This window comes from Mustelus asterias, chromosome 2 (genome assembly GCF_964213995.1).
Source record: "Mustelus asterias chromosome 2, sMusAst1.hap1.1, whole genome shotgun sequence".
In the NCBI taxonomy this organism is placed as follows: domain Eukaryota; kingdom Metazoa; phylum Chordata; class Chondrichthyes; order Carcharhiniformes; family Triakidae; genus Mustelus; species Mustelus asterias.
This window is the reverse complement of record NC_135802.1, coordinates 80133721-80157053: the sequence shown is the minus strand read 5'-3', so window position 1 is coordinate 80157053 and position 23333 is coordinate 80133721. Positions and strand designations below refer to the sequence as shown.

At 43.3% G+C, this 23333-nt stretch overlaps 1 protein-coding gene across 1 annotated transcript; it reads right to left on the bottom strand.

Annotated features, from left to right (window-relative positions):
- Nucleotides 1-8813: 8813 nt before the first annotated feature.
- On the bottom strand, nt 8814-12413 carry dlx5a (distal-less homeobox 5a). The gene is made up of 3 exons (XM_078227916.1): nt 11847-12413; nt 10863-11047; nt 8814-9460 (listed from the first exon to the last, which is right to left on the bottom strand). The coding sequence occupies exons 1-3, from the start codon at nt 12178-12180 to the stop codon at nt 9146-9148; spliced, it is 834 nt and encodes a 277-aa protein (XP_078084042.1). The 5' UTR covers nt 12181-12413; the 3' UTR covers nt 8814-9145.
- Between the last annotated feature and the right edge of the window lie 10920 nt (nt 12414-23333).

Below are 23333 nucleotides of genomic sequence, written 5' to 3'. Positions count from 1 at the left end.
TATCAGCCACGGTTCTGATCTCATTTAATGGACTCGCCACTCCACTGGCAATATTGACTGCTTTTCTCGAACTGTGAAAATCTAATGTAAAATCCAACACGATCAATACTAAACAAAAAGCTCCAGCTGCAGTCCCATCCAATTTGAAGCTGATATTTGGTACAATTTACGGTATTATTCACGAGAAAGGCTTAGACCATCATAAAAGCGACTATAATTAGGGTAATTTTTATTGTAGCCCGCTGATTACAGCGTTTTTACAGTCAAAGGTAATTACATGTAATTTTCTTCCACTTTTAATACTAAAGAGCGATCGTTATTTAAATTCAGGAGGAAGAGTGAAACAAAAGAGAAAGAATAAAACGTTGTGTTATTCATAAACCAATTAAAGGGGCTTCTTAAATCTGATCCAGTGAAAGTGCCAAGTTGAGCAAAGCGAATCCCGCATCTACAAAGAGAAAAAATAACTTCAAGCTCTGATTTCAGCCAGTGTGCGTGCAATTACCTGGAAAAAAATGCATAAATCTGCACAGTCCTCGTATACGTTAAATAAAGCACCCCATACCTGATTTTTAAAATGATTTTAATTCATACTTTAATTGCATAACTAAATCTCAATTCAAAAAGTACATTGACATTTGTGGAATAAATCGACCAAAGGTCGATTAATCGAAGTGATTAAGAACATACAAAAGCAAACAAGATCAATGGTGCAACAACCTCGCTGTTTTTAAAAAGTATAAAAAGCCATTTTATACATCTAAAATTTCGATCATTTTCTGTTGAAAATGCACCCAGGTTTTAAGATTTATTGCATTGAGCCTAATCTGGTATTGTTGTGAAGATTAAACGCGGCTATTTTGCATCCTAGCACTTATTGAGGAAAATATTTCCACCTGTGTATTTGCAGAGAAAGCAGAGTTAAACCATTCAGCATCACATCGACGGCTTCTAGCGCTGATTACAATAGGACAGCGAGCAGTGTATTTTTGGAAGACTAGTTAATGTGCTGAATAAAAAGTCCAGCCATGGACAACAAAGAGGACTCTATAGAATGTTTTTGCACGTCGCCTACCTAAGTCAGCGACTCTGATCAAATATATTAAAGCTAATATTTAAACAATGTGTGAAGGAAGTTGTCTTTAGAGATGATACAGGAACTATACCGATTTTCTCAAGGTGACAGGCGGTCTTTTTCCGCCTTTGTAACAGTAAGTGAAAATTAAATGAAAACCATTGAACCAATCAACATTACAACATGAACACGAATGCGGCACAGATTATACTCCAGCCCAATTTCTCTCTGTGTATCTGGAGATCCGTCCTTACTTTGTTTCTATGCAAGATATGGTATGAAACAAGAGTGCTGACATATTTAAATGGTAAAGCAAATGCACACGGCGAAAATAGTGAGAAATGTCCGTTTATAACCTATAGCCGACGGGATGTGTTATTTAGGAATACAATAGTGCATCATACTGTAATTGTTCTCCAACTCCCCCCCCCCCCCCAGTGGAAAACCATGATCAGTTGTCTGGTAAATCAGACGTACAGCAAAATGTAAGTAAAGCGGCTTGGTATCCTCTTCATAAGTGGGGTTTTAAGCGTTACATGAAATCTGCACTTTAATATAACATATTGTTAGATCATGGCTCTCCGCCTTTCAAAGCCGTCTCCGTGGTATGTGTTGTGACAGTATGGGTGCCATGTTCAGTATATGTTTTACCAGAAACCATCATGGGATATTTTACACACTTCATGGCAGCAGATGCTCCAGTTCCTCCAGCCCAACTAGGAAAGCAATATGTAACCTCTGTCTGTTCCTTTCCAACTCTCTGTTTCCATGAGGAATGCGCTCGCGCCAGGGTTAAAAGACGGCACGGAGGAACATTCTTGATCTTTGTGTGAAGTAATCCGAGTTGAGCGAGGATCGTTTCTCTTTTCCCTGATTTCAAATATTCCGTGTCCCTGGCGTCTGGCAAATGTATTTCTCAGCGCAGAATTAAGACGTGAAAATCACAATATCATTCGACACAGGCACTTCGAATCAGTGATTCGATTGTTAGTAAGAACCCCGAGACAAGTTGTGAATTGAGTTTAATGATAAAACCGGGAGTTGTTTTCCCTGTGAGTTGCTGAGAGCTCCCGCGCCCTCCGGCTATGGGTTTGGGGAGGGGGTCGCTGCCTCTTGGTTGATGTTTGAAGGTTTTACCGGGTCAGCCTATCCCTCGGCTTTTTTTTCGCATCCCACCCCATGTGTGTGTTATATATCTAAATATATGTCTGGTTTCCAGTTATTTCGCCAGTATTTCTTTCGGGACCGAAGCTGCACTTCCGCCTGACCCTCGAACCGCCCACTGATGTGGAAAAAAACAAGCGAAGCCAAGTGTATAACTGCGTCTGACGTCGTCCATGTGGGTCCAGCAGAGATCATAACTTCAATCCTTTCAGAGCTAAACATTAAACATATTCACACACACACATACACACACACAATTGCATTAACATTTCTTCAAACCTAGTGAACATACCGAGTGAAGTTTGCGTCTGGATGGCCCACCAGGCGAGTTAACCTGGAGGCCGTGAGTTCAAGTGCAAAATTTGGCTTAACTTTTTAGCAGCTCTGGTTTCTTGGAAATCAGATGTTATTGTAATCATAAACATATTTTTAATTTTACCATGACTTGCAGTTACATGCTCTGACACCATAACCAGGAGAACGAAGTACCGACAGCACCAAACTGACCATCACTGGACAAGCCGAGGAACAAATAGCGTTGGAAATGCTGTCATCTTGGACATTGTTTCCAGCAGTTTATAGGGTAATAACACCCATCGTATATTCCAAAATATAAAATGCATCTCTTAAATACAAATGTATTTTCATATAATCGCGGTTTACAAAAGAACTAGTCAAAATTGTGTGGAATACTCTTGAAACTTATGAATGATTACATGCGAGCTATTATGCCATGTTATCAGATTGCCTGTAAAATGATAGAAAGAAAGATAGATAGATAGATAGATAGATAGATAGATAGATAGATAGATAGATAGATAGATAGATAGATAGATAGATAGATAGATAGATAGATAGATAGATAGATAGATAGATAGAGGGACGGACGGATGAATGGAGAACTCATTCTTTGAGGCTTGGGCCTCTGAAATACTACGATGCTATCCCCAATGTTGTCTGTAATTTGTTCAGCAAAGCGCCGCAGGCAAAAGCAGAACATGAGGGCATTGGCATTTTGGAAAACATTCTGTACAGAGCGCCTTCGTCTTACAGTCATCCTGCCCCACCATGTCCATCAAAGCGACCAGTGACAGTGTGATGGTCCAAAGCGAAGATGTACCCAAGAGTGATCACCATCAAACTGTCCCAAACAAGTCACGATTTTACACCACACTTTCGCTTGTACTCAGGCGTAAACTTTCCCCTCCATAGATGACGTGTCTTAAATGTCTATATATAGAAAACATACAAATATGTGTATGTATGTATGTATATCGTTCGTATTAAATTGTGTGTATGTATACAAAGCGTGTTTCAAACATACCTGACATGTCCTTTCCAAGTACACACCCAATAGAAAACTCTGCCAACGGTGACTAGTCAAATCGTTATACTGTATAACCGGGCAGAAGCGTGAGCTCCTCCGGTTGAGTGAGCATATCCAGGTGTGAAATTGTTTGCACACCCGCCACCTCTTATATTGCCAGCAAAATTAGCTGTTATTACTGTCAGTGTTTGGTGACGGCTCGGTTGATAAAACTGCTGTAATCAAGAACCGGCGCATCTTTGCAAATTATGGCAATTGTAAATGTCCAGATTATAATAATAACATCTTAATCCAGACTGGGGGATAATTACTGCGAGTTATTACATCGCTGCAACTGTCCAGTTAGGCTAATTTCGCCATTATTTGTACAGAGCAGATGGCTGCTGAGTGGAAAACTCACAATGTTTAATTCTAAAGGTTCTCAGCGGGTGAAATTGCAGCAGAAACGCAAAGAAACAAATGTGAGTCAAAAGGACGGATAGAAAGCACAGAGCTGGAGAGAAGAGCGAGTGAGTTAACGGTATGGAATAGTGCCAATAAATGGGTAGTTGCTCTAATCATAGTGTGTCTTCTGACGGTTATATTTATTGAAATTAATGATCGGCAGATTGGAAGATTGCATCGTTTTGTTGCCACATTTCATATATCAGACGGTACATATATTTACGATCTGCGGTTAAATTTGCAGTAAAGATATTTAAATCTCGGATTTATTGTATATTAGAAAAAGGTTACAAACTCAGCTTTGGGCAATTTCTAATTCAGAATACATTGCGGAAGTAGCTTGTTCGGTACTCTCCAACGCGGCAGATTCGCTGAGTTCTCAAGTCTTCGGCCTTCTGGGTCAGCTGGGGCGAAGCGGCGTCTTTCACGTGTCTTGTGGAAAGATGGGGCGCCGTTTGTCAAAATATAAGCGTCAATTATTCTCAGCATTCAGCCCGCGTCTAACATATTGGGAACACTGGAGTATATTATTACCTTGAAACTGACCTGGAGTCAGAATGTTTCCCAAATTGGAGGTCTGCTACTAGCTTTATCTTTCGTCTTTGGCCTCCCCGCAGACAGACTCCTTATTCGCAAATGCAACCGTACTGTTGATGTTAAGCCACAAGACCAACATCTACTAGAAATGCTTCAGTGTTTGCAATCCCACTCATGAAAGCTGAAGATATTATTCTGTCTCGCTTTCAGAAACACTTCAGTCACCTCATTAATTCATATATATAGAAAGGTGCAGTCAAAAAAGCGATATTTGAATGACAAAACGTCATTTGTCACCAGGATAAAATAAATATTTATGGGCATGAGCACAGTATTGAGAGGGAAATCGATAATAAAATTAGAAATGGACTGAAGGAATTGAGAAAATCCAAGCAAAAAAAGGAAGAAATCCAAGCATGAGCAGCAAACAGCAATTTCTCTATCCTAAACTTTAGATTTATCTTTCCTACACCTTGTTTTAACAAAATAAAACAGACCCTCCTCCACATTCAGCTGCTATTACGAACCAGATGATTCTACAGACGATTATTATTTTATGAGCTTCAGATATTAATAACCACTGTAACTGTTATTTGAATCAGAAAGCACTTCGAGTATATTTTTAAAAGGAAGCATGATTTTTTTTAAAAAGCTCCTGTACAGAAGGTTCCATAGCTTACGCTACCAACAAGTGACTTGCTGGTCCCCACACATTTCAGTTTACAATACACTTTAGACAGCTATTCTATCTATGCTGTGGAGCATGTTTGAAAAGTCACATATGCCATGTAAAAGCATGTCTCCCCCCGCCCTCTCCACACCTCCCCCCAAACAATTGAGATGCTAAACTTGGCATCGAGCGGATTGTGGTTGTATTATGCATAGCGAAAATAATTAGGCGGAACTGTGTTGCCTACTGTAAGATGTGCAAAATACTGTCAACCTTCAACATTTAAATCTTACAGTCACATACAACTGGCTTTAGGCGCTGCTGCTGCCTCTTGTATCAAATTACAGCTAACCAGGCTTGTCGTTAGACATGCAGCTTAACAATTAAAATGAGTTCTGATGTGACAGCTTTTAATGCTTCGATTGCCAGACGGATAGAATAACGTCAACAAATTGTATTTTACTCATTTTCCCCCGGCAACACTGGAGCAGAAAACATGAGCTAATTCGATCCCAAATCCCAGTCATTTCAGAAGGATACAAAAAGCCAGGGTAAATAATCTCGAACTAAAGACTCCACAGCCTACACCACTTCATTATATGATGCACTGCTGAATACGTTACCATTTTAGCTGCGCATCTCAACTAGATTTTAAAACCTGCAGTTTCCTTTCAATCAGGAGAAATTGTGAAAGGTAAAAGTTCGATACAACTGTCCCAAATTTTCGCAAATTAAAATGAACAGCCATGATCTCGGGGAATTCTTAGTGATTGAGGTTAACATTAACCTGTTGCACCTATCTAACACTTAAATAATTTAATCCATCTAAAATGTGCATAAATAGTAAATTTATTTGTACATTGCACGTTTTAAGCGGATTATATGCCGTACAAGGTCTTGAAAATCTGTAACCGACATGGTCTTGCACATATAATTTTGTGAATGTTTCTCTCACTTGTACAGGTGCCTACTGTGCGCGCGAACGTACATATATGTGTGTCTATAATACATTAACTTCTATATATATTTACATGCATATGTGTTCGCGTATGAATGTGTGCCCGCTGTATCTACGCCTATATACATGTTTGTCAGTGTGTATATATTTAAGTGCATGCCATTTCTGGGCGGGAGAACGTAGTTAAATGTAATATCCCTCGATTTCCTTTGCTGCAGAATACATGTTCAGTGAGGTGGGCTGTGGCTGGGAGCAGTACAGCTCTGGAGCCGGTCTGCACCCACAGGAATGCGGTTTTCTGTGATCTCAGCTGCCGCCCTCTCGGCTCCTCTCTGCCATTCAAAGCTGCTAATTGTGGGTAACACAAAGAGAGAGAGAGTCTGCGGGAAGTCTGCGAGCCAGACTCCAAGCGAATTCAACCACCAGAAACTCGAACACAACCCAACTCCCACATCCAGGAGCCCACCCCCGGCCCGAGCTCAAACACTCAAATGCCCGAAGGCCGGCTTTTCAAATTCTTCCTGTACGGCACTGAATTTACTGAAGTTTATTGCTGCGCTCACAAACCCTGACTAACTTAATTATACGTCTGGAGATAAATTCAGTCAGATCTCAGCCCAGCTTGTGCCTACTTTCCATTAGTACGATGAAAATACATCCTGTAAATATGAAGTCAGTTAGATTTAATGCCACGTTTATATATATTTATCTGTCCACGCACTCTGATGCTTACGCTAGGTTTAATGATGGAATTTTTACATATATATAACTACCAATAAATATTGATCCATTCACTGCCAGGTTTGACCAGGGTTATTGTTGGAATGCTGTATATCCGTGTGATTACATTTGATGCCGACTCACTCGATGTTCGATTAAGGATGCGCCATTTTCTAACCACGCAAAAAAAGTTCATTGACAATCGCGCAATATTGCAGAAGTCCTGAAATGTCCTCCGCTGGGTGTCGATCAGCAGTGGGGAATGAATACCCGCATGCGGCATTTAGATCGTTGCTGCTGTATGGATTGACCGAGCTCCCCTCTTCTTGTTAACAGGAAGGAGTCACCGCTTTCTCTGTGCAAGAAATATGAGCGTTCTCACTGACTCTGTTCCACTGTTAACTGTAAGACCCTTGTTGGTCTGCTAAGCCAGCGGCGATGCAAGTTAGAACGTCAATTTCCATTATTTCGACTCGCCCCACGCCCCGGTGTGCCGGGTAATGCTGTTACAGCGATTCAAAAATCTTCCTATGGGTCGTTATACAAACTGGAATTCAACATAACTTTCCTCGCAATTAGTCCAAATATTCGGACCGCTTCATAGAAGCCGATGATTCTGTAAACTATGAAGAAAGTGTGCAATTACCACATTTCAAATTCAATGTTAATAAAATTGACTCTAAGAACCTCTGCATATGAAATGGGAGATCGACTATTGTTTTGATTGCATTTCTAACAATCAAGCAGACAACAATACCGTCACTGTTATTTACAGGAAACCCACATTTATATGCCGAAACTCGTGGAGGTTTGAGATCAATTTATTCTTGAAAGTGGATCCAGAGATAATTGTTCTGAATTTCTGCCAACATATGGCACGTTAGGTACACTTGTGTGAACAAGTAACGCCGCTGCTGGAATTAAGGCCGCGCAATGCTGGTGATTACAGCAGGATTACAGCAGGATGAGGACCCGAATGCAGCCACAGTTCGATCCTTTCTGTTTAGAACTGCCCCCATTCTTAACAAGAGTGCGATTCAAACGTTTATCCAATTCTGGCGGATCTGAAGATGGGGTTTAGAAAAAGAGTAATACTTCCACAAATTGATGGCAATGTCTATGTATACCTTACCCCCTTTATTTTCCTTTATGAGGCAATGCATCTCCAGAAGGCCCGTCTGCATTTCTTATTAAAACGTAAAAATATTTTTCAAAAATGCACGCTCAAAAACTCCAATCAATCGGCCACGTTGTTTCAGGCCGACGCGTTTTAATTTGAGCTTCTTATTATAATAGTGTTCCCGTAGGCATTATTTGCCCCGTCCATATTTATCTATGAATCCCAATGTACCTGTAGGATGGCTGGGTACGAAGCACAAGTGACAGATAAATCAGGACTGGATTCAATAATTGTTTTGTACATTTTAGGCTGGGTAAACCAAGGAATAATAAATGAAGTTTCTTTTCAAAAATATCAACTAAACCGGTGAAGCCTGTCAGAATCACTGTTTCTCATTCTCAGCTGTAAATATGAGGACCAAGGACATAAAAATACCGTCAGAATCCAATTAGCCATGTGAATCCCTTGGCTCCCCGCACTCGGCAAGTTATATGGCCAGCACTGAGTTCAATGTCTGGGTGGGCGTTTTGTGAATGTATATGAGGCGAGTTGAGTGTTACATCCAGAAAAGCAAAAGGCACCTTTTATTTTTTCCTAATGCAATAATACAAAGAAAAACTAACCACATTTCTAGTAACCCCCCATCCCCCACTTTCCTTACCCATTGTTTGAGTTGCCATAATAATGACAACTGAATACTGGATTTTATTGCTGAGGATATAATTATTATAACGTTCAGATTGGTGTCCAACGTATTAACCTCACAAAATGTAACAAATAAAATGCCAACAATATTTTCCGAATTGTCAATAACTTTATTTAAACAGAATATACAGTTCAATTCAACTATCTACACATATGTACAATGATATATGATACTGAAAAGTCCCGTAAGATTGGCGGTTTTAGCCTATAAGGGAAAGGCACCTTTGACAGTGTCCATGTTCACCCTGACGTCCGTTGGAAATATAGCCCATTTTCCTCTTTGAAATGCGGAAAGTTGCATGCACCGAACGTACAGAGTCAGACAATTTGGCTTCTCTTGATTCCGTCTGATCAAAACGTGCATTTAATTGCATATGTCCACTGCTGATCGCTCCTAATCAATCCACCGTGGAAAGTATTTCAGATTAATAAATAGTCCCGGATCCCAAAGCTAGTGGATGGTGTAGTGAGCTTGTAGATTGCAGGTGGGAATTAATGGAACTGGGATTGGAATACCAGGAAGTGGCGTTCTCCAGGTAGCCTGCGGTGGATGGGTTGTGGCTGGGAGTTTGATGAGAGTGGACAACCCTTGAGGAGTTGTGAGTGTCCCAGACGGCAGGGGACTGAGGAGAATTGCAAGCCATGGGGTCACTGGAACTGGGGCTGTGCTCTGGCGGGATCTCTCCATTCTTTATGATTTTCTTAATCTTCGATCTTCGGTTCTGGAACCATATTTTAACCTGCCAAAACAAATGGTGATGATTCAGTTCTAAAAACAAAATGTAACAGCATTAACTAAGACAAAGTAAAGGAGTTGGACTATAACGCTGCGAGTTAGTATGTGCTATATGGACTGTGCCGCGTCCACCGCCTATATTTTTATTAGTCGATTCGCGCGTTGTAACAAAATACCGAATAAAAGGTCTATTTGGGATTTTCATACCAAGAGAATAAATCAATGTATGTTCCTCGGTACACTGACAACAACCTCAATTTCTCTCTCTCTCTACCCCCTCCTCCACACAACTTACTCGAATGTTCCGTTTGGAAATCCTTGTTTAAAACTGCCCGGTGTATTCTCAACAATTTGTCACCAGATCCAGATAAGTAATGAGCTCTGTGCACATATTCATGACAGCAATCTGACCTTTAAACAGTAGTAAGCTAAATAAGTAAAGTGACCGACACAGACTAACAAACTATAGGCGGTAAAGCACCCACCCTCCCCCCCCACCCGCCCCCCCGCCCCCCACACCTCCAGGAAAATATTCTGCAGCTTCCTTGTGTTTGTATTTTCCAAAAGATCACTTAAAAATACAGGGCGACGTTCTATTTTTAAGAGGGAGACATTTCGTTACGAAACCTTCTAAATATTTAACTTGGGTTCTTATGAACTCTGTCTATGCGAGCCCATGAACTATGCGAGCTTTGTCTGCATAGCGCGCCAGAAACAACACTTTTCACTGTATCCCAATACATGTGACAATAATAAATCAAATTCAAAATCCAGAAGTTACTTCACGCTTACTATCTAAAATATGATTATCAAAATACACTCGTCCACCGCTGAAATTACCAGTCAAATGAATGGAACAAAATTCGATTTAATATAAATATAAATAGTTTCCTAACATCGGCCTTGCTGCAAGTACAGTAGAATGTTCAACCCAAGCATATGAGTGGAGGCGGGGGAGAGACGGATGGTCTACTGAAATAACAAGACAAGGGGTTACTCTGCAGGGTTCAAGTCACAACAAAGGCAGGCGCTGTGAATTATGCACAGTATTAATGTATATGTACGATGTATATATTTATGTATCTATATACAATGTATATATACAATTGTGTTCATGCATCTGGGGCAATAGTGAGGCGCGGATAGCGAAGCAATTCCAGATAAATGGTTGAGAGTGGGTTTGTTTTGCCGACCGTTTGTGTTTGGAGTTGGCCAGATTCATTCAAACATATTTTCCAGGAGTATTTACACCTAAACCATCTGTGAAATTATAAAAGCGGCCGTGAGGAACGGCTGGAATTGCGCCGGTTTCTGTTATATCTGCTTGTGGATGTGTCCCTGAGGCGCGGCTCTCTGCAGATTCCTGAAGCCCCCCCCCAGGTAGCCCCTGGGCTAGCTGATCTTACCTGGGTCTGAGTGAGTCCCAGTGATGCCGCCAGCTCGGCTCTCTCCGGCAGTGCCAGGTACTGGGTTTTTTGGAAACGCCTTTGTAAAGCTGCGAGCTGGAAGCTGGAGTAGATGGTCCGCGGTTTGCGAACCTTTTTCGGTTTGCCGTTTATCATCCGGACTTCGGGCTCGGCCAACTCTTTATCTGAAATGGGGAAAAAAGCCACATTTTAGTTTGTAAAACCCGATCGGAATGCGCTCGCCGCGGCGGTTTGGTAATAACTGAGAGCGGGAGAAAGGATCACCGTTTACAATGGGGCTGGGGGCTGGATAGGTGAAGGCGGTTCCAGATCTGACCCGAAACAGAGACTTCAAGCGGGAGATCTCTCTCTCCGCCCCCCTTCCTTTTCCTCCCTCACCCTTTTCCTTCCCTCTCTCCCCCTTCTCTCTCTCCCTCTCTCTCCTTTCCCTCTCTCTCCCTGTCCCTCCCCCCTCTCTCCTATACAAGAGTAAGTAGCCTTGCCCTCCTTCCAGTCAGAACTTGTAATTATATTTTCCATCCAGATTTTATTAAATAACGTGCACAAAAGAAGAAAACAAACTCTGCCGTTTGTTGGAAGAAGCAACATTTTCACTTCACTCAGTGCGATGGGTGAAGACAGGACAGGGGACTGGGGACGGGGGGTGGGGGGAATGGGCGTAAGGGCGATTCATTTAGAATTGTTCAATAAACGGTCCACATTTTTCTCGTCCTTCCCACCGCCACGATTTTCGACAGGCCCACGCTTGCCTTTCTTACTCTTAACATTTATACAAAACATTGTACATGATGTAAAAAAAATCCTAATGGAATTCCGCGAACCCCCCCCCCCTCCCCCCCAAGCAGGGCAATGACACGGAAATGTTCCTGAATCTGGGGGTGCGGGGGATTTCTGTGGCTGTTTCCATATACACTCGGAAACAGGAGAGTTTTTTGGTCAAGTTGATGGAAAATGTCTCCTTACCTGGCTGGGTGCAAGTTGGCTGAGCCCTGCTGTACGCCCCATATTGGTGGTAATGGCCGGGGTAATTGTATTCGTGGTAAGCTTTGGCGGGGTAATTGGCGGCGGACCCGTTGACTCCGTGATACTGGTACTGGTAGGGGTTGAGAACCTTGCCGTAAGATGAAGGTGAGCAGTAGCCGTGGTGGGGGCCGCCCGAGCTGTAGTAACCCGTGTCGGTGGCCGTGGACTCGGGGAGAGTCGGCGATTCCTGCGACGGATGGTGCATGCTGTGCTGGAAAGTGCCCTGTAGATCTGTCCGGATGTTGGCAAGCTTGCGATCGAATACTCCTGTCATGGCCCGGCGAGCTGGGGGATGTGCTGGTCGGTGGATGCGTGCGAGCGTGTGTGTGTGTGTGTTGGAGGAATCTATGTAGACATGGCTGTGTGTGTTGGCGAGAGTCAGGCAGACTGTGGCTGGGGCGCAGCAAACTCTTGGTTAAGTCTCTAATTGCGCGATTACGCACTGGGTGGATCTGTTCCATTGGATAGAGCAGCCAACCATCAGTAACACCCTAACTCGCTCAACTCGTCTAACACGATGCCTAAACGAAGTGTTTAAACACAAAACAACAAATGACTCCAGTCCCAAAGCACGGCGGCATTGTAGCTGTACAGCAGTTGTTGGTAAACAACATTCGAGTCCCAGTAACAACAGCCTTCACCGCCGCCCGTTAGCATTCATACTTTGCCCTGGTTACCAGGACTGCAGTCTTTGCCACACTGCTTATCAGCGAACATTGTAAAATATAAATAGACAATCATACAATCTTGAGGCTCCTGTTCTTTGGCGTCCGACCTCAGATTAAAACCATGACAATCGTTTCTTTTCATTGGGGATTTGTTGCTTTGAGCGACATCGTAAATTAGTTTTATTTCCTAAGTAGTCCAGAGAGTTTCCTTGTTGATATATTAAGTTATACCCCCCACTGGTTTGAATACAATGTAGTCTGACAATTTATATGGTAAGAAAAACATCTCCGATTGCTTGTTGCTGATTTGAACAGATCATTTCATAAGAACGAGCACGGGACACGCCATGAATGCAAACTTTCCCCAGAATTACTATTACACGACTAAACCATTTTCAGCTTCATGCTTTACTATGAAATTGTATTGTGAAAAAATAAGTACATCGTTTAAAAAGAACATATGTTCAAATGTTTTCAAACATACAAACGTGTTTTTTCTCATTGTTTAACAGCTAGAACCTGGTTTAGATTATTAATACAGTCGCTTTTAACAATTCCATTATTAGCAATCTTATAGGTAGCCCAAACATTTACAAATTGAACTTTGGTTCTGGAGTTCTATATTATGCTTAATGGGACGATGTGACTGCATTCCCAGAACTCAACATTTTCTAATATAGAATCCATCCACTTTTGTTCCTTTCTGTTAGAGACTGTGGGTTTTCTTTAGGGAGATAGTGTAACTTGCTTTTATTTGGAACGGTAGACATGAAATGTATGTGTCTTTCAGGAGACAGCGACTCATGTTAATGTAGTTACAGAACTCCAGCAAAAATAAACTGCTGCTTATACTTGCATAAACTAACAGGCACGGAGAATGACTCGCGTTTTCCAACAATATAAAACAGAAAAAAATCGAATTGGACACGTGCTTATTTAAAATCTGTTGGAACAAATTTACAAAAACAAAATAAATGCTTCCTCCTATTTGAATACAGAGTCGGAGCAGAATCACCAAAATTTGGAGGAACTGTGTGGTTTAGAGCGTCACCTACCGATCGTATTTGATACAATACATTTTATAGACCCATTCAAGCAAAGCCTTTTCCGCATTTAAAAGTATAATCTTTCATAATGAGTATGTGAAAATGTCTGGGCTTTTGGAATGCACCAAATTGTTTAAATAATTGGGATTTTGACACGCCAATTAAATTAACTTTGCTTCATGCCCACCGCATAACTTAACGAGCCAACAAAAAGAGTGGTTGCTCCCGAAGCAGTCCGCGACTTCACTGTTTATATACTAATCTCGAAAACACCAGAATACACCAACCAAAGCATGTCGTGTAATCAAGATGTTTAAAGCAGCATGCGGTTCTCAAACCTCAATCACAGATTTTCAGGAAAACGATATGTTGTTTTAAGAGCAATGTAAAACTCTCTTGAATTAATATGGAATGTGATCTGTGTCCAGGTAACAGGATACCCTCACTAACCTGGAACCTGAGTTTCAGTGGGGATTAATGTGGATCTGTAAACGGACAATAATTGATATACAGATTTCAAAGACCAAGGTAGTGTCCTTACCTGAGGAATCGATCTATGTCTTATATCTTTCTGTAATTCCCAACTTGTATACCATTGGGAGCTTCCCAGGTACTTAAACATCCCTTAAAGGTGGCAGTTTAAACATTTTCAGCTCTACTTAACGGCAAGTCCTGTAGCTTTGCCTTGTACATTTCTTTCAATGAATGATTCTCGCACTTGTTCTTTTTTCTCACTAGTGAAAGGTTCTCATTGCCCAGTTCTTGAAGATGTCCGGGGTGTTACATTTATTAATGTTAACAAGGAAGTGAAATAAATGGCGATTATACTGCACTTTCAGCATGATTAAAAAGAACCTGAGGATCGATTATTAATACATTCCAGGAGGGGGCAATGCATGTCCCAATACCTTCAAACACCCAGGTCCACATCGGAGTCGAGTCTATTCATCTCCAGGCAATAGGAGTTGGCCTCCTGGAGAGTAGCTGACATTGCCAGCCTAGCAAGCACTTAGCATTCCTGACTCCCAAGCGACACTATCATTTTGTGTCAGTTTGCATAAGAAATCACTTCACATTGACACAGGCCAGGTTTATAAAATCAAGGAGACCTGTCCGAGTAATTGTAAACCGGTTTCATTCCGGGTTGAAATTCTATCACACTTGATATAAATCTCGAGTGGTGTGGGGCAGCCTCTCCCCGCCCCCCCCCCCCCCCCGGACTGCTGCTTAGAGGCTAGATTGGGACCTGATAGCAGAGTTATATTGGTACAGGTATATTAATGCAAAAGAAAAAGTCAGAAGCCCATGTAAGCTCAGATTCTCCCCGGTCTAAAAGAAAATTGAGATTCGCTGTTATCTGAATGTGCAGTGATCAGCAGCACAGCTTGCTATTGCTAAGACACTACTTGTGCACATAATCTATTTTAAACGGGTCCAGACATTTCGGGGGTAATTTTAACCCCACCACGATCGGTAGGGTTAAATTTGAAATAAATGGGAAAGTCGATCCCAATCTTCTACCAATTGAACTGCTTCAATTTTAACCGCGGTAGTGTAAGGTCAGCCAAGCAACCCACTTTGCATAATTTTCGTATTTAAATGAGGCAGCGTGCCTCACATTTTGTTATTAATGTAAATTTAATGTTTGCAGACTGCCTTAGCCAATAACTCGAGGCAGAAGCTGCTGGCTGCACTTTCCCAGCAGAGAACCGCTTCCCCCCCCCCCTCCCCGCCACAATACACAACTCCCCGGCCATCACCGCCACTCCCCCACCATCAGCAGCCCCCCTCCCCCCCCCCCCCGCGCCTTCCCCTCAAACATATCCCTCCTTTCCACATGATCATCCGACTCTTTTCTCCACAATCTCTTCTCACGACTTCCCTTCCTTCGTGATTTTTCCTCCTGCGATTTCAGGTCCCTGTAATGTTTCTCCCAGATCTCAGGAGCAACCCCTCATCCGGCCATCTCTCTCCCACCACACACACACAGATCGTCCCCAACTCCATGATCTCTCTCCACAATCTCTCCACCACCTCTCTTCAGCCACAATCCCTCTTACCCGGAGCATGCAAACGTCCCGCATCCCCACACAGAGCCGGACATGAGTATTTACAATAACCATAACTCCAGAAATGTGCTGGTTAGGTTGTTTGCTAAATTGACCCTAGTGTCAGGGGGATCAGTAGGGCAAATGCGTGGCGTTAGGGGAATAGGATTGTGGGATTGTGGTTGGTGCAGACTCGATGGGCTGAATGGCCTCCTTCTGCACTGTAGGGATTCTATGATTCCACTTCTGGCAGAGGGTGGTGAATGTGTGGAGCTCGCTGCCCCGTAGCGCAGTGGAGTCTGTATCTTTTAATGGTTTCAAGAAGGAGATAGTGATATGATTATTATATTTAAATGAGGCAGTGTGCCTCACATTTTGTTATTACTTTAAAGTTAATGTTTGCAGACTGCCTTACCCAACCTTATAGCACGCAATGTGGTTGACTCTCAACTGCCCTCAGGCAATTAGGGATAGGTGATAAATGCTGACCAGCCAGCAACGCCCAGGTCCCACAAATGAATTTTAAAAACTGGAGACAACCTGCTGGCTGCACGTTCCCAGCATTGCTTCTAGGCAGAGGGAATAGGAGAGCACCACCCCACAACACCTTGCCATCACCCACTACTTCCCCACATTCAGCCCGCCCCCTCCACCTTCCCCTCAAACAAATCTCTCCTTTCCACATGATCACCCGACTCTTTCCACAATCTCCCCTCATGACCTCTTTCCTCGTGATCTTTCCTACTGCAATTTCAGTTTCTTGTGATGTTTCTCTCAGATCGGAGCAGATAAAAAAAGGATAAGGGGATATGGGGAATAGGAGATGGATGAGACCAGGGAGAGATCAGCCATGATCTGATTGAATGGCAGAGCAGGTTCAAAGGCTCAATTTGCCTACTTCTGCTCCTATTACTTATGTTCCTATGTTCTTATGATGTATAATTGATGGATATCAATTAACATTGTCAGAGGAATAGGCACCGGGGAAGCATTAGGGAAGAGAAAGAATATGTAGTGAATACTTTGCACTGTATGCTAATACATGTGACAATAATAAATCAAATAAAATCAAACCTTACTCAAAGAAAATTAGGATAGGGAAATTGATATTCATGGCTACAAGGTATTCAGGAATGATGGAGAAGGAAAAATGGAGAGTAACTGTATTGATCAAATAAATTGTTAACAGTGTTGGAGATAGAAAGGTACAGAAGAGGCCATTCGGCCTATCACATCTGCACCGTCTCTCTAGCAGGGTATTTTACCCAAGCCCACTCTCTTGCCCTGTCCAAGTAACCTCACACATTTATCATGTCTAATTCATCTAACCTACACATCTGTGGACACGAAGGAGCAACTTAGCATGGCCAATCCACCTAACCAGCGCATCTTTGGACTGTGGGAGAAAATCAGAGCACCCAGAGGAAACCTACACAGACACGGGGAGAATGTGCAAACTCCACACGGACAGTCACCCAAGGCTGGAAATGAACCCGGGTCCCTGGTGCTGTGAAGAATTAGTGCTAACCACTGTGCCACTGTGCTGCCCAAATGAATGATATAGTTGAGGGGTCAAAGAAAGAATATATTTGGTTTGAATTAAAGAACAATAAAGGAGCTATTGTACTACCGGGTGTATACCATAGACCACCAATAGTGGGAAGGAGACAGTGGAGCTAATTTGTAGAAAAAGATGTAGAATGATGCAAGAACTGCAGAATAGTGATAATGGAGGACTTCAATTATTCTAAAGCTGACTAATCGTGTAAAGAGGAAGGAGGCTGAGGAATTGAATGTAAAGGAACTCTCCTGATCTGTATGCTTCCAGCCCAATTAGGATGGAAGAGTGCTGGATCTAGTTCTAAACAATGACGTGAGGGGTAAGTAGAGTATATTTCAAATGGAAAGTATTTAATAAAGGTGATCAGGTATAGAATCAAGGAACAATCCTGAATAGAAATACTTAACTGAAGGAGAAATAACTTTAATGATTTAAAAAGGACCTGGGGGGAATCAAAGATGGTGCTGGTGTGAGAGGAAGCATGATCCACAGGTGGAAAGATCCTTCTTGAAATCTGGCTGTTTGTTCAGGTCTGGAGAGAGTTTGATGTACATCAAGCAAACTTTAAACATACCTGGAATGCAGTTGCAAAGAGAGAACTTCGAAAGTTTAGCTGGAAAGGGTTATTTTTAGTCTCCTTCCTGCCAGTTGGAATTTACTGAGTGCGCTCAGCAGGGGAGGGGCTGTGAATTGCAGCTCTGTCTGCAAACTCTCTGTTGTTTTTTCACCCAAGAAAGGGTGAATTAAAGTGGAAAGCAGAAGCCATTGAGGTTGTGCTCCAAATTGCAAGCTGCTATTTCTACTTTTGGATTTTTTTTTTGGCAGCTAAAGCTCAATGAGGGGCTTGTTGGGACTTGCAGTTCAGCCTGGAACCATCTTGTAGTTTTTTCACTCAATTAAGTGTGTACTGGTTTAGGGTGGGAGCAGCCCAGGGAAGAATTTCTGTGTCATAAAAACTGCAACTGTCAGATCAACCTGGGGACACTGTTTTTTCACCCAACCAAGGGTGAATTAAAGTGAGGGAGAAGAGTTGCAGCTTGCAGCGTGGCTGGGAACCCTTTGCTGCTTTTGTTCACCCAGTTAAGGGTGAAGTAAGGTGGAAAGCAATCCATGTAAGAACTCTGGTAGATTGAACAGCGAGACAGCTTGATACATGGATCAAGAAATAGCGCTCCAGGCTGGAGGAAATGGGTAAGACCACAGGCGCTGGCACCGGCAAAATGGCAGGAAGCAAACCAAAATCGAAGAGTGGGTCCACAGGGGCAGTAGGGGTGGTCCATACCACACTCTCCTGGAGGAGTCCCTGAACAGAGCATGCTGAGCGAAAGGACAGGGGAAGCTGTTATGGAGGCCATGCAAAGATTGGACAGTAAGTTGGACTGGTGGGCCACTGAGTTGCAGACCAAGATAGAGGAGCTGAGAGAGGAGCTCGGACCATCTGTGAAATCTCTCCAAGGTGTCACCGTCGCCCATGAGAACCGCTTGAAGGAGTTTGAAGACTCAGAGGCATTTAGTGAAAACACTATCTCCGAGCTGAAGAGCCAAGTTACTCATTTGATGTCGGAGGTTAAGTCCCTAAGGGTGAAATGTGATGAGATGGAAGGATGCCAAAAATGAAATAACATCCGTCTGCTAGGCCTTCCGGAGGGAATCGAGGGCCCAAATATCACAGGCTTGTCGCCCGGCTATTAAAGAATGTGCTGGAACTTGAGGATGAGCCGCTTCTGGATCGTGCATACAGAGTGTTATGGGCAAAACTCAGACCGGGAGAAGCTCCTCGGCCCATTATTGCATGTGTACATTACACCTCAGCACAAGACAGAATCCTGCAGCAAGCAGCACAGGCTACCACTCTGAGGTACCAGGAAAATGAGCTGTTGATATTTACAGATTTTTCCCCAGTGGTGGCAAGGAGAAAGGCGGCCTTCGCTGATGTCAAACGACTTCTGCGTGACTGTCCTGAGGTCAGGTTTGGGCTTCACTTTCCAGCCTGCTTGAGGATTACTCTCAACAATGGAACCGAGCACAAGTTCACAGATCGGGCAGCGATGAAATTTTTGGAGCAGACTTTTGAAGAGGCCGCAGCACTGGTGAAACCAATCAACATTGAAGAAATTGTTAAGGTGGCCACAACTATGCCGAGTGGGAACTGTCCGGGACCAGATGGGTACCTCATCGAATTCTACAAAACATTTATGGATAGATTGGCTTTCCTGCTACTGAATGAATCATATGAGAACCGCCCTCTCTTGCAGACATTGAGGCAAGCGACAATTTCTCTTATCCTTAAAAAGAATAAGGACCCGCAAATCTGCAGCTCTTATAGACCGATCTCATTGCTGAATGTGGATCTCAAACTGATCTCTAAGATTCTGGCCATTCACTTGGAGGACATTCTGCCCTCTATCATCTTGCCCGACCAGACTGGGTTCATTAAAAATAGACATATGTACTCGAATATTCGGCAACTGTATAACATTATGTATGTGCCTACCACCTCCAAGCTACCAGAGATGTTAATCACACTGGACGCTGAAAAAGTGTTTGATCGGGTGGAATGGGATTATTTATTTTATGCTCTCGGGAGGTTCGGGTTCGGCCCAAAGCTCATCTCCTGGATCAAAATACTGTACTCCGCTCCTCTCGCCTCGGTCCAGACAAACGATGTGCATTCAGCTTTTTTCCCTTTGTCCCAGGGCATTAGGCAAGGATGCCCCCTCTCCCCCCTGTTATTTGCCATTGCTATTGAACCGCTTGCTGCTCGCAACAGCAAATGAGTGGTGGAATTGGTCGGGAGGGAATCGAGCGGAGAGTATCGCTGCATGCGGACGACCTACTATTGTATGTCGGTGACCCGTCCAACTCAATTCCCAAAGTCTTATGTATACTAGAGAGGTTTGGTCATATTTCGGGGTTCAAGCTTAACTTGAATAAGATCCTTCCTTTGAATGCAGCAGCTTGTGGCCTCCTGCTCCACACCCTTTCAAGATTGTCACTAGGCAGTCTACTTACTTGGGAGTGCAAGAGACTAGCAAATTTAGTGGGCTCTTTGGAGCTAACTTTGCTCTACTCATGGAGCGGACAGAACAGGACCTCAAACGTTGGTCCATCCTCCCGTTATCATTAGCGGGCCGTATCAATGCGGTGAAGATGAACATACTATCTAAGTTTTTATATCTCTTTCAGTGCATCCCCGTGTTCATCCCCAAATCCTTTTTCACAGACTTGATTGGCTCATTTCAAGCTTTGTCTGGAATAGGAAAAACCCAAGAATGCGGATGACAGTCTTGCAAAGCCCTAAATGGGAAAGGGGGGGGGCGGGTATGGGATTGTTCAATTTTCCATTTTATTACTGGGCAGCCAGTATGAGAGCGGTAGTGTGTTGGGTGCAGAGAGAGAGAGACAACAGAAGATTCCTTTTTGGCTGCAGTTAGAATCCTCCTCTTGTGCTCCGTCTTCCCTGCTGCCTTGATATGTTCCCCGGTAAATTTTCCCTCCTCCCAGTATACTAGGAGTGCATTTGCCAAGTCAACTCTTAGAATTTGGACGCAATTTAGATGCCACTTTAGGTTTCAGGCCTGGTCGCTGGCCTCCCCAGTATTGGCTAGCCATTTTTTTCCTCCGTCTGTTTTGGATGGTGCCTTCAACATGTGGGTCAAGCACGCGATCAGTACATTCCGGGACTTATATGTGGACAGCGTGTTTGCGTCATTCCAGCAGGTGGTGGATAAGTTTGCTTTACGTGCAACGCACTTTCTTAGATATTTGCAAATTTGAGACTTTGTGTTTAGAGCTGACCCTCAATTTCTGACGCTCCCACCTCGTGCCTCCATTGACATCTTCTTAATGCCTTCTATTACTATGCGTGGTATCATTTCTGTTCTTTATTCTCAAATTCTGTCCCAACAAAACTCTCTATCAGTGGTTAAATCTTTATGGGAATGGGATCTGGGGGAAGAGTCCTTGGAGGAGGGTTGGGACATAGTGCTGCATCGAGTACACTCCTCCTCAATATGTGCCAAGCTGGGTGTGATACAATGTATACTCCTTCACAGAGCATATCTAACTGGGGTTAGACTCTCTAGAAAGTACCCAGGCACAAGCCGCATTTGTGAATGGTGCCGGCAAGCTCCCACCACCCTCTTACATATGTTCTGGGCTTGCCCATCATTGTACAACCACTGGACATTGATATTTGAGACAATTGCGGCAACGCTAGATCGGGACATAAGTGCATTCCCCCAGGCTGCCCTGTTTGGGGCCGTGCCTTTAAATCCGCCGCTGCCGAAATTCCAAGCGGATTTTGTAGCTTTCACTACACTCCTGGCAAGACGACTAATCCTGTTTAGGTGGAAATCAGGTGCACCCCCGACGCACTCACAGTGGGTGAAGGAGGTGGTAGATACCATTAAGCTGGAGAAGATGAAGTGCATGCTACCTGGGTCCACTGCTAGGTTCTATAAGACCTGGCAACCATTTATAGCGCATGTTGGGACGCAGCAGTTGGAGCCGGGTGAGTGGATACCCGATGGCCCCAGGACCCCGGGTGCTCCCACAGAACCCCCACTCTGCCGATTGGTGGACGTGCCCTGGCCCTTTACCTGAGCACACCCGCCCACCCTGCCGAGGTGTGGGGACCAACACGAGAACTTTTCTCTTTTCAGTCTTTCTCTCTTTCTTCTCTCTCCTTCGCTGTCTCTCTCTCTTTCTTTTCTCTGCTCGCTAGTTTATAGCCTGGGCTATTTGGGCGCTCAGTTGGTTCTCCAGCAGCGTTCCTCTGCCTTTTTGTTTTTATATTATTACCGTCATTACCGGTGCAATCAGACGGGACTTGGCTGGGATGGGTGCTGGGGGCACCAGGGGCTTGTCCCCTGGCCACGGGGAGCCCTCTGCCCAGTCGCGTTGGAATGTACATGCGACCACTGTGTGGATCTGTATCTGTGTTTGTTTGCTGTGTAAAATATAAGAACATTTTCAATAAACATATTAAAAAAAAGGACCTGGCCCAGGTGGACCAGAAAGAAAAACTGCAAGACAAATTATTAGCTGAACAATGGGAGACATTGAAAGAGGTTATGGTTCAGGTAACAGGTAAATGCATTTCCATGGCAGGGAAAGGAAGTGCACCAACAAAAAAGCTTCCTGGATGACCAAGGATATAGAGATTAAAATGAGACAGAAAAAAGAGGATTATAACAATTGGAAGGTTCATAACCCAATAAAGAACCAAACTGAATATTGGAAATGCAGTGGACTTCAAAAAAAGTAAATAAGGAAGGGCAAATAGAGGATATGAGAAATCCATATTGGTTAACATGAAGGCAAATCCAAAAGTCTTTTACAAATGCATAAGTATTACAAAAGGAGTTAAAAGAGGAAAGTGCTAAGTTTGGACTAAAAAGGAAATTATCTTGTGGAGACAAATTGCATGGCTGAGGCATGAGAGGGAAACACTGTCAATGTAGCAGGAAAGCAAGAGGTATTAACAATATGGGATAGAGTAAAAATATGGAAAGATGAGATATTTAAAGGGTTGGCAGTCCTCAAAGTAGAAAAGTCATGGGTTCAGATGGGATGCAGAGTGGTAAGGATGGAAATTATGATGGCTGGGGCCACAATCCTCCAGTCCAGGAGGTGGCGCTGGAGGATGACAACTGTCACAGTTCAGCCTATGGCCCAAGACAGGGTAGAGGATTGCATGCCCTGTCTTGTCAGCCTGGATCGGAAATGTCTCAACTTGTTGAGACTCTGAATTGGACTTGATTTGACTGAATTGGAAAAGTATAAAAAAAAGGGAGGGGGAGATACATTTGGCAGCTACAGGCCAGTCTGTTTACATCAGTGGTGGGGAAACTTTTACAGACAATAATCCACAACAAAATTAATTGAGATTTGGAAAAGTGTGAACTAGTAATTATTTTTCACTCATTCACAGGATGTGGGCATCCCTGGCAAAGGCAGCATTTATTGACCATTTCCAATTACCTTTGAGAAGATGGTGGTGAGCCACCTTCTTGAACTGCTGCAGTCCATGTTTTGGAGATATACTTAGAGTGATGTTCAGCAAGGATTTCAAGATTTTGACCCTGCAACGGTGAACGAAT